Source organism: Muscardinus avellanarius, assembly GCF_963383645.1.
Source record: "Muscardinus avellanarius genome assembly, chromosome: 16".
NCBI classification, from domain to species: domain Eukaryota; kingdom Metazoa; phylum Chordata; class Mammalia; order Rodentia; family Gliridae; genus Muscardinus; species Muscardinus avellanarius.
This window is the reverse complement of record NC_137802.1, coordinates 51150854-51163620: the sequence shown is the minus strand read 5'-3', so window position 1 is coordinate 51163620 and position 12767 is coordinate 51150854. Positions and strand designations below refer to the sequence as shown.

The 12767-nt window shown below is 38.7% G+C and overlaps 1 protein-coding gene across 1 annotated transcript; it reads right to left on the bottom strand.

Moving 5' to 3' along the window:
• Positions 1–7427: 7427 nt before the first annotated feature.
• LOC308275709 (uncharacterized protein) lies at positions 7428–7934 on the bottom strand (the record flags this gene model as incomplete). Its single annotated transcript, XM_080714061.1, has 1 exon — positions 7428–7934. The coding sequence occupies one exon, from the start codon at positions 7932–7934 to the stop codon at positions 7428–7430; it is 507 nt and encodes a 168-aa protein (XP_080570187.1).
• Between the last annotated feature and the right edge of the window lie 4833 nt (positions 7935–12767).

The following is a 12767-nucleotide window of genomic DNA, read 5'->3' as shown; positions in this document are numbered from 1 at the left end:
GACTTTTACAAGATTGCCATTCTTTGAAAAAGGATGAAATTTGTGTGTTTGCTATGTGTTATTGAACCCAGGACACTATTCACCCAGCTTTTTTTTATTTTTTATTTTGAAACAAGGTTTCACTGCAAGTTACATTGCACCATCCTTGAACTTGTGATTCTCCTGTAGTAGTCGCCCAAGTACTGGGCGGCATGGGGATTCAAATTATTAAGTTACAGCTAGATAAAATGTCACGAAAAGAAGACACCCATGCCACTCTTAACAGATTAAGAAATCAACCCCATTCCCTACAAATAATCTTCCCTCTCTCCTTCCCAAAGGCAGAAGAACATTGTTGACTTTTAGATCTCTAAGACAGTTTTGGCTTTTCTGATTCTCAGGGAAAGCAAAATAATAAAAATTTCTTTTAAATTCTATTATAAGTGTGAGATTTATCAATATAGTTTTCTGTATTATTTAAATACTCAGTGCTAGACAATATTTACTTGAATGAATTTGACACATTTGAGTTCATTGTCCTTTGGATAAAAATGTACCTTGTTTGCAGAATGGGAGTATTAAAATCAATGCTGCTAGCTGGGCATGGTGGCGTATTCTTGTAATCCCAGCATTTGGGAGGCCGAGACAGGAGGATCAGCTACTTAGGCCCTCTGCAACTCAGTGAGACCGTTTCAAAGTGGTGGCTCATGCTTGTAACCCCCACTCTTGGGAGGCTGAGACAGGAGGATCGCACAGGTTCAAAGCCAGCCTCAGCTACTTAGTGAGGCTGTCAGCAACTTAGTGAGACCCTGTTTGCAAATAAAATATAAAATAGGTCTGGGAGTATATCCCGGAGGTAGAAAGCCTCTGGGTTCCACCCCCAGTACCATCAAAACAAAAAACAAACAAACAAAAAAGACCCCAAAAACAAATAAAAAATTGGGCAGGGGTAGCTCGGAGGTCAAATGCCTCTGGGTTCCATCCCCAGACCCTCAAAAAAAAAAAAAAATCAATGCTGCCAAGACATCCTGCTGCCTCGGCATCTATGTGTTGAGGACCCCCACTCCACATAGTAAAAATCGGCAGAACGCCCCGAGAAAGAGGTATCGTCTCTGGCAAAAAATATCCCCCACTTTTAGATATCCTTCATAACTATTATTCTCTTGGTATTCTTTTAACTCTCTACACGAATTGCTCTGATGATGTGAGATCAGAAATTGAGTCCGTGGAAATAAAATCTCTAATAATTTGTCTAAAACGTCCTTGGCTTTGCTCAAAAGTAATGAAAAAACTGGCCAGAACTCAGATGCTGTAATAAGCATTCCAGCTGCAGCAATTACAAAGGGTCTCTGACCCTCACTATCACTAACTTAGGTTAAGCTATTAACTCAGGTAAGGTAGTTCAGTTTAAGGAAACTTTGTTTACCCTTGAGATCCTGCCTAGAGACAGAGAAGATAAAAAACTTGTGTGTGACCTTAAAGCAATTTAGTTGATAAACAACTTAGTTGCCCAAATACAATAGACTCAAGGAAAAAGATTGGTGACTTTTACGCCCAGTGTAAATATTCCTGAAGACAGAGAGGCTGACCGCATGGTTAATGAATATGACAAAATAAAGGACAGACGTTCTAAATATATATGTATGAAGGAAAGGAAATACCGTAAGAGTAAGAAAAGCATTTTTGCATGAAGAAGAGCTTATCATAAGAAAGTCCCAACTGGGAAAGGAAGGAATTAGAAAGTTAGAAGCAGGTTGCAGAGGGTTTGTGACAGAGAAATGGATTATTAAAGATGGTTAGACTCTTAATAGGCTTATTGTCTAAAGAAGAGTGTTCAGCAGTCAAGGAAATATATCTGACAATTAAAACCAAGAACTTTGTGGTGTTGTTTGTGGTATTTTGTCTGCAAAACTGTGTTGTGAGTTTGCTTAAGCTTTCAGATTTAGGAGATAAAATGCCAACACCTGGAGAAACTTTATCACATCCACCTGAATCACCACGTCTCCCCACACTTGCTATATGAACTGAGCCCAAAAGATGGAAAGTTCCAAGAAAGCCAAAGAAGATTCCCCGAGAAACCCCCAAGCCTTGGCCATGCTTGTTTATTTTGGGAAGTGGCCCCCTGGGACTGCTTATCTGCAAAGACCTTGGAAAAGAATCAGGAGTCAGAAGTCAATCTCTCAAGATCAACAGTCAGCTGAAGGACTAGTTTTATTACCTTTGTTTACATGTCATTCATTATTACTTCACAATGATTACACCCACCTCCCTCTCCTCTTACTATTAACTTTACTGGTGAAAGGTATAAATTTCTTGGAGTTTTTGTAATAAAGTGTCATTGGCTCAAGAAGCCTTTGTCCACCTCAAATTCCTTCCCAAAAGTCGTACCCAAAAACTTAGGGAATTCATAGAGGGGAAGGAATTGCTGCAGATAAGTTTCTGCAGAAATCCACCTGCCTTTTGCCCCATCTTTCTGAGGCTCCCGGTCGCGAGTGGACTTGCCCCCACAAGAACTGAGCTAGTCGGTAACACAATGCTGCTATAAGGATTTTTGTACAGAGTCTTTGTTAAAATATATAACCATTTCTGTTTGATACAAAACTAGGTATAGAATTTTTAATAGAGTTTTCATGTCCAATGTTTATTCATTTATTTTTTGAGGTATTGCTATTTTTTGTTAGATTTATTTTTATTTCTTATGCACTACACATGCTACAATTCAAAACCTAAAATTTTCTGCTTCTGAAATACTAGAAATGACTCATTTTATATGTTTATTTTGTATCAATATTTCTTATTTCTTTCTAATAGTTTAGCATAAATTTTTTCTGTAGGAGAAAGTTTTTTTAACTTTTATTGGTGCATTATAGTCTCACATCATAATGTAGTTCATTGTGATAGGACATCCATGAACATGGGACTTGGTGGGCTTTCCCCCAGCTCCTTTCTTACCTCCCCATTATAGGGGGCCAATTTTTCATGCATGGTCATGTCATATACAAGGTTAATACTTTTGTCATTATAGTTTTTATATTGCATTTTTGTTGCCTTGGTCCACCAGCAGACTCTCTAGTGCAATTGCTATGACTCTAATGGATACCTTTATGCAATTTCTGCATAGATAATAGAATTCTCAGTATTTCCCAGTTGTTCATGGTGATCCTGTCTCTTGAAGTTTTTTTCAGGAGAGTGATGAAATTTTCATGAGTTTGAACAGAACTTCTAGATTGAAACTGCTTCATGTCTTTTTAGTTGCCTGTTTCTAATAACTTTAAAAATCCCCAAGTTTAAAGATCATGGGCCAACCAATCTATCATTGGACTGCCCCTAGCTTTGGTAAGAGAACACATCTGATGTGTGTGTCACAATGGTAACAGCTACTGAGGTGATTTCTCAGGGATGTGGAGGCAGCATGTGTCTACTTCTAAGTGGTTGAAACTACTCACCCTGCACTAGGGCAAGTGATTGATGGCAGCCCTCTCTGTCATCACAGGTTGAAATACTCCACCCTGAGGTCATGCTATCTCATGAGTTTCTCAATATGCGTTGTCTCAGTCAACATTCTCACTGCTATGATCCAAAATGACTGACCACACAACTTTGAGAGAGGAAGATTTATTTGCTCACAGTTTTATTTTGAGATTCTAGGTTCAGTCTATGTTAGGCCAGGTCTGTGGAGCTCAGGGCATGGTGGCTAGAAGCAGAGAGAGGGAGAGAGCAAGGCTGTGTCCTCACATCATGGAGGCTCGAAGCCAGAAAGGAGAGCTAGGGGAAGAGGGACTATATATAATCTCAAGGCCACACCCAGGGACCCACCTCCTTTAGACACACTGCACTTGCCTAGGTTATCACCCAGTACATCTATTACATTATATTTTTCTACTGATGAGATTACAACACTCATGATTCAGCTATATCAACTCTGAACATTAATACATGAGCTTTCCAAGGGATGAAGTACCATGATGTTTGACTTCTTGTGCACAGACCACTGATGGTTTCACTTGTGCTTTATATCACCTTTCCCCACTTTGCAGGCCATCCTGATTCTTCATCTCATGAATACCCATAAAACTTTATTATGCCCTGATGGCAGATTTGAGACTCGTTTACCCATCTCTTTATTGTCTGTACAAGAATCATATTTTTCTTTTTTGAAACTTCAAGATACCAGTAATTGATACACTGCATTCAAAGTCAAATGGGTCTGTTTCAATAACACTATTGAGACTTTTAAAGCACCTCATTGTTGGGGTGTTTTGAGAATGTATTGCTTATAGAATGATGTTTATAGAGGTAATCTTATGATTATTTTAACTTTTTCAGTAAATGTGATGAAAGCATTGAAACATTTTTAAATGTTAAGACTGACTTTCATCTCCCCAAACAATTCAATGTGAATATAATCACATGGATATGGTCATGCATCTGACTCTGTCTTATGAAGGATGTATGATCTACAGTGTGTTCTTCTGTTTTCATTGTATTGCCTCCACTTTCTTTAATCAAGTCAGTTCTAGAGAAGTCAGATACTCCACCCTCCTGTGACCCACTTGGGCCTTGATGTAGCTCTCTGTGCTGGTTTTCTGGAAGAAACTATTATATATATGAGATATATTAGCTGTGTTCTTGTAGAAACTTAGCCAGGGAGCAGTAGCTCTCTTTTTGGTAGAATCCTAAAATGTCTCAAGTGTTCTTATCTGGGATTCACACCATGGCAGTAACTATTTTTTTATTTTTTGGTACTGGTAATTGAACCCAGGGGTATTCTATCTCCAAGCCTTATTATCAGTCTTTTTTATTTCTAAACTTTGAAATAGAGTTTCACTAAGTTCCTGAGACTGGCCTCAAATCTGAGATCCTCTTGTCTGATCCTCTCATGAACTGGGATTGTAAACCTGCACCACTGCATCTGTTCTAAGAAGACATTTGTTGAAAAGTTGTTGAGCTTTTTTATGCACTTGGAAAAATAAAACTAAATTCAGAACAAATTTTTAAAAATTGATATTGCTCATTTATACAAAACTATATTATTCTGCAAAACATGAATAAATTAATGACTTTACTCCAAAATTCAAATTATAGAAAGAGGACCTTCCACATATGAGAGAAAACATATGATCTTTGCTAATTTCATTTAACATAATGTTTTCCAGGACCATATATTTTCCTGAAAATGACATAATTTTGTTCTTCTTTATTGCTGAGTAGAATTCCATTGTGTAGCGAGGTGTTGTGGCACGTGCTTGTAATCCCCGCACTTGGAAAGAAGAGACAGAAGGATCATACAGGTTTGAAGCCAGCCTTGCTGGCTTAAGAGACCCTGTTTCCAAATAAAAAATAGAAAAAGAATTCCATTGTGTGTATGTCTCATAATTCTGTAATTCATTCATTTGTTGATGGATACCTGGGTTGGTTCCATAATTTGGCTATTGTGAGTTGTGCTGCTATAAACATGGATATACATGTATTACTATAATCTGATTTTAGTCCTTTTGGAAAAATACCCAGGAGTGGTATAGCTGGATCATATGGTGTATCTATTCTCAGCTTTTGAGGCATCTCCACATTGATTTCCACAGCAGCTACATTAATTTACAATCCCAACAGTGGAGAAGAGTTTCTATTTTCCCACATCCTCGCCAGCATTTATTGTTTGTTTTTTTGATGATAATTTTTCTGATTAGTGTTAGATGGAATCTCAATGCAGTTTTGATTTACATCTCCTTGATTGCTAATGCTGTTGAATATTTTTAAATATATTTGTTGATCAACAAATATATATATATATATATATATATATATTTTTTTTTTTTTGGTGGTGGTACTGGGGGTGGAACCCAGGGGATTTTCTACCTCCGGGCTATACTCCCGGATCTATTTTACACTTTATTTGGAAACAGGGTCTCACTAAGTTGCTGAGAGCCTCACTAAGTAGCTGAGGCTGGCTTCAAACCTGTGCGATTCTCCTGTCTCAGCCTCGCAAGCGCTGGGATTACAAGCATGCGCCACCAAGCCTGGTACAAATATGTATTTTTAAAAATGCAATGGGTGGTCCACCATGAAAGTTCAGTGTTGGAAGATTGAGAGAAAGAGATATAATTGTCGACAGGGCCACCTGAATATGGAACAACGGAGGGACATTGCTTTTTAATATTTCAATTTCTTCAGCAATACCAATACCAATGCTATTTTCCTGATTGCCCGAGATGCCAATAATCATTGGTATATTACTCCAACACTGCAATAATTAAAATATTGGAAAATTGTGTCTGTGTGCATTAAAAATACCCAATAGAGTAAAAAAGTTCATAAATTTGTGGAGAAATTGAAACTTTGTAAACAAGATGCAATCTAATATGGTACAGGAGCTATGAAAACACTAATGAAGGTTCCTCAAAAAATTAGAAAACAAAATGCCATATGTTCCAGCAACCCTACTTCAGAGGATTTAGGGAAAATAATTGAAATCAAAATCTTGAAGAGATGTTAACACTTCTAGGTTCATAGCTACACTGTGAATAACAGCCAACACGTGGCAGGAGCCCTCACGTCCATCAAGGAATGAGCATATAAAAATAAATCTGAATACAGACATTCAATGAAATTGTATTCAGCTTTAGAAGAGAAAGACATACTCTCACCTGTGATAACATGGTTGAACTTTGAGGACACTCTCCTAAAAGAACTCAGCCGGTACCCCAAGGCAGGTCCTATATGGCTCCACATGTATGAAGTATATAAAGCCATTAAACTCAGATAAGGATAGAATAGAAGGGTAGTTTCCAGAGGCTGGGGCTAGGAGGAGGTAGGAGGGAACTAATTAATGGGTATTTCAATTCAAGTCAAGATGAATAACTTGTAGAGATCTGTTGTACAATATTGAACATACATTGTATGACAGAATGACAACACATTGCTCATATAAAGCCTTTCAATCACGTGAATCCCACGTCAAGTGTTCTTTCCATAGGAAAATAAAGACAATACTAAATAAAGTTGGTTCTGAATTTATTAATTTATTAAGAGTTCAAGTACCTAAGGAGACAGCTGAAGGTGACTAGGGCAGGAGAAAGAAAGCAGGATTATAAAGATGATTGGTTAGTGGCATAAACTTCTACATTTTTTTTTGAAGAAGTAACTTAGAGGAGAAGTAAATATGTTGACCTGAGAATTGAAGCCAAGATCACACAACCACATTAAGGATCTACAAAGCTGGCAGAAGATCTAGGAAGGCCTCAGGAAGAGGATGAGGTTGCAGTACTCTGTGTTCCCTCCAGGGGATGCACAAGCTTGGAAAGGGGATGATGAATCTTAGGGAATAATGAACAGATGTTTTTTGGTGATAGCATGATGGTTCTCAGCCAAGGCAGGAGGTGAATTTGTGCAATGAGGCAAACCAGTGGGCAGCTGTTTGGTTGTTCAAATACTAGTTCTTTGGGAGGTGATCATGGGCAGCAAGGCTGGCAGCAGCTGAGCACACAGCAGCTGGGCTGGCAGCAGGGTATGTTACAGCAGCTGGTCACATGGGTTTCTTTAGAGCAGGAGTTTCTGCAACAGGTGGTTTGAGAGCAAGTTGTGGGGCAGCAGGGCTGGCAGCAGGGGACTATGCAGCAGCTGGGGCAGCAGCAAGGTTCACAGCAGCAGGGCTCACAGCAGCTAGACACGCGGCAGCTGGGCTCATAGCAGCAAGTGTCACAGCAGCAGGGCACACAGCAGGGTGTGCTGCAGCAGCTGTAGACACAGGTGGGTTTAAAGCATGTGGTCCTGCAGCAGGTGGTTTTACAGCATGTGTATGGGCAGCAGGGTTCACAGCAGCTGGAGCCACAACAGCTGGGCTGGCAGCAGGGTGTGCCGCAGCAGGTCATACAGATTGGCTTCTGGCAGGTGGTCTCACAGCAGGTGGTCCTGCAGCAGGTGGGCTGGCAGCAAGGGGAGCAGCAAGAGTTGGCCATGGTGCCAATATGGAAGGTGGGTTTCTGCTCACAGGTGAGTTTTGAAGAATATGATGACTCCTTACAATTTAGATCTTTTATACCTTGGTCTTCCAAGGCTTGGGCCAATCAACAGGACTTTTCATTGTTTTTGTTTACATTATTTTCTATCTTCACTTCATGTTTGTCAAGGAAAAAAGTGGTTCTCCGAATGTTACAAATATTTTGAAAGTGAGTGTTTGATCTGTTTAAGTAGGGACAATTCACTGGAAAGCTTTCAGATGAAAGGAAGACAGTCACACCATTAATACTGACTGCACACTATCACCCAGTCATGTGGTCACTCTTACTGGCCTGTGAGGGTCAGGGTTCTTGTTGCTCTACAGCTTTGTTCCTTTGGCTGACAGATTAGGAAGTATCTCTGGGAGGGGCACTATGCTGCTCTATTTGAAGCAATGAATTGAGTGCCTGGCATCGCATGTGTTTGCCCACATGATCCTGACTCAGGACTAATTCAAGCATCTATCTCTGTATCCGTTTTTCCACCTGTGTGTCCAAGGTGTATCAAAGACACTTAGGACAAGGATGTTTTGCCCATTGTCTACCATAGCAGATAGAAGCAGAGCCAATGTGTAGGAGTGGAGCATTAGAATGGAACAGGTAACAATGGATGTGTATCTCACCATTGGTTCTGATTGTCCCAGGATATAGGAGCTCACTGGGAGGAGTCTGTTGGACTCTACAGACCCAGCTCAACTAGGAGAAGCAGGCAACTATAGTCATAATCTGTGTATCAGTTGACTCACCATAGGTCAGGGATCTTTATCTTTCTTTCTGTAATTGCCTATCGTTTTCTCTGTTTCTTTCTGCTTCCTACATGAGAATTCTGTTTGTTGGTTTCTTCCATTCTTTCCTTTCTATTACACAAAGGAATTAAGAGAGATGAGTTTATACATAATTTGTCTTTGAAAACCAACCTATATAAAATGTTTTTAGGTCTACATTAATTTACAAAAGATAAAAAATTATTCATTGAAAACTTATAAAATATCATTAACTAAGCACATCCATACCATTTTTTACAGGTAAGAAAAGATAAATAACCAGCCGGGCGTGGTGGCACATGCTTGTAATCCCTGTGCTTGGGAGGCGGAGACAGGAGGATCACGCTGGTTCGGAGCCAGCCTCACTGGCTTAAGAGACCCTGTTTCCAAATAAAAAAATATAAAATAGGTCTGGGAGTGTAGCCCGAAGGTAGAAGGGCTTCCAGGAACCCCAGTACCACATACACACACACACAAAAAGAAAACAAACAAACAAAAAAAGAAACAAAAGATAAATAACCATGTTCTGTGTAAGTCCTATCTTCTTACTTTTCTCTGAAGGGAGCTGATCACCCTCTTTTTAAAAAAATTTTATTGGTGCATTGTAATCATACATCTTAATGGGATAAAAGATGGTGGAGACATACATGCACACATCACTCAATTAGCCCTTACCTACTCCCACTCCATTCCCTCCCTCTCCCTCCTTCTCATGCTTGCTTTAGTGAATAATTTTGATATGTTTGTTAAAGTACATCATATGCTTTAGAGAGTTTCCCTCGTCCTCCTCTCCCATCCCCTCAGTTAGGTCACCTTATTTGCTCATCTATAGGATTTCCTTCTTCATCTAGAGTTTCTCTTGTTACCCATTTCTCCCTAGCTTTTGCATATTAGGGAAAGCATCTGATTTTTTATATTTTTGGACTAACAAATCTCATTTAGCATAATACCCTCCAGTTTCATCCATTTCCCTGTAAATAATTTAATTATGTTTTTCTTTACGGCTGAATAAAACTCCATTGTGTACATATCCCAGTTTTGTAATCCATTCATCTGTTGATGGACATCTTGGCTGGTTCCATAGTTTGGCTATGGTGAATTGTGTAGCTATGAACATAGATACACATGCATTGGTAGTTTGGTTTCCTTTCTTTTGGGTAGATACCCAGAAGTGGTATTGCTGGATCAAATAGTAAGTTCGTTCCCATTCTTCCTCCATACAGTTTTCCAAAGTGGTTGCACTAATTTGCAATCCCACCAAAAGTGTTTTAGAGTTCCCATTTCTCCACATCCCTGCCAGCATTTGTTGTTGTTTGTGTTTTGAATGATTGCCATTCTAGCTGGAGTTAGGTGAAATCTCAGGGTAGTTTTGATTTGCATCTCTCTGATTGCCAATGATGTTGAGCATTTTTTCATGCATTTATTGGCCATTTGAATTTTTTTTTGTGTGTGAAGTATCTATTTAATTAACTTGCCCAGGCCAGGTGTGGTGGCACACGTTTGTAATCCCTGAGCTTGGGAGGCAGAGAAAGGGGGATTGCGCAGGTTCAAAGCCAGCTGCACTGGCTTAAGAGACCCTGTTTCCAAATAAAAATATAAGAAATAGGTCTGGGAGCATAGCCCAGAGGTAGAAGGGCTTCCAGGAACCCCAGTACCACAAAAAATTCACTTGCCCATTTTTTGATTGGGTTATTAGTTTTCTTAGTGCTTTCTTGAGTTCTCTGTATATTCTACTTATTGGTCCTCTATCAGAGGAGTAGTTGACAAAAATCTTCTCTATTCTGTTGCCTTTCAGTTGAGGTTCTTGATAGTTTCCTTTGTTGTACAGCAGCTCTTCAGTTTCATGCAATCCCAGGTTGCCTTTTAGTTTCTTGTACCTTCGGGGTCTTGTTGAGAAAATTTTTATCTGTGCCTATGTGTTGCAGTGTTGGATCTATGCCCTCTTCAATGAGTCTCAAGGTATCTGGTCTAATTTCCAAGCCTTCAATCCATCCTGAATTGACTCTTGTGCAGGATGAGAAAGTGGGGTTTACTTCCATTTTTTTTGCCTGTGGTTAACCAATTTTGCCAACACCATTTGTTGAACAGACCATCTTTTTCGCAGTGTATGGTTTTGGCTTCTTTGTAAAAAATCAATTGACTGTAAGTGTGCAGATTTTTTTCTGAGTCTTCTATTCTGTTACATTGGTCTATGTATCTGTTTTTGTGCCAGTAACATGCTGTTTTTATTACTATGGCTTTGTGGTATAGTTTAAGGTCAGGTTTTGTGATTATTCCTGCATGGTTTTTGTTGCTTAGAACTACTTTGGCTATTCTGTTTTTTTTTTTTTTCAGATGAATTTAAAAGGACTGATTTTCCTATGTCTGTGAGGAATGACCTTGGTAATTTAATTGGTATTGCATTGAATCTGTAGAATACAGAGAACTCAAGAAACTTAGCACTAAAAAAACAAATAACCCAATCAAAAAATGGGCAAGTAAACTAAATCGACACTGCACCAAAGAAGAAATTCAAATGGCCAATAAATGTATGAAAAAAATGCTCAACATCATTAGAAATCAGAGGGATGCAAATCAAAACTACCTTGAGATTTTACTTAATTCTTACTAGAATGGCAATCATTCAAAACATAAACAACAACAAATGCTGGTGAGGATGTGGAGAAGTGGGAACTTTAATACATTGTTGGTGGGATTGCAAATTAGTGCAACCACTTTGGAAAACTGTATGGAGGATACTTAGAAGGTTGAGAACAAATTTACCGTATAATCCAGCAATACCTCTTCTGGGTATCTATCCAAAAGAATGGAAACCAAACTACCAAACAAATGCATACATATCTATGTTCATAGCTGCACAATTCACCATTACCAAACTATGGAATCAGCTAAGATATCTATCAACAGATGAATGGATTACAAAACTGTGGGATATGTACACAATGGAGTTTTACTCAGCCATAAAGAAAAACATAATTATGTAATTTACAGGGAAGTGGGTGGAACTGGAGGACATTATGCTAAGTGAGATTAGTCAATCACAAAAAATAAGAAATTGGATGCTCTTCCTACTATGCAGAAGATAGGGAGAAAATGAGTCATAGGAGGAACTCTAGACAAAGAAGCAGATACCATAGATGAACAAATAAGGCAATCTAACAGGGGGATGGGAGGGGGATAGGAAGATGCCCTAATATACAGAATGTACAGTCACAAACATATCAAAGTCAATCACTAAGCCAAACCTGAGAAGGAGAAGGGGGGACAAATGGGGCAGCAATTGGGTAAGTGATGTGTACGTGTATGCCTCTACCATCTTGCACTCCATTAAGATGTATAACTACAGTGCACTAGTAAAAAAAATTTTTTTAAATGAAATAAAATAAAATAAAGAAAATGGGACACAGACATAGAAAGGGATAATATTGACCCTTGAAAGAGAATGATATTTTTCAAAATGTGATAACATGGATGAAACTTAAGACACTCTCTTAAAAAAAACCAAGAAACCAAGCAAGTCCCAGAAGGAAAATCAGTACATGATGCACCTATATGAAGTATGTAAAATTATTAAATTCAGAGAGGAAAAGAATAGAAGGATGGTTTCCAGAGTCTGGGGATAGAAGGGATTAGAAAGTTGATAGCAAATAGATATTCCACTCAGGCAAAATGAGTGGTAGCTTCTAAGGATCTGCTGTATGATATTGTGCCTACGGAGTGTGATAGAATGTAAGTGTTTTGCATATAATGTGACAAGTGTTCTCATCTCATAAAAAAGACAATATGAAATGAATTATGGAACCAAGTTTATTTATAATGCATTTAGGATGCTTTTACCTAAGAAGACGATAAAGAGGACCGTGTCAGGAAACAAGAGTATGCAATACTCTGAAGAAAATAGGATTATAAATATGATTGGTCAATTGCATAAAACCAAGACATTTTTATGAAGTAGTCTTTTTGTAAGTTATTTAGAGGTTAAGATTATGCTTCATAGCTGAAGCCTAAAGCACACATCCACATCAATTAT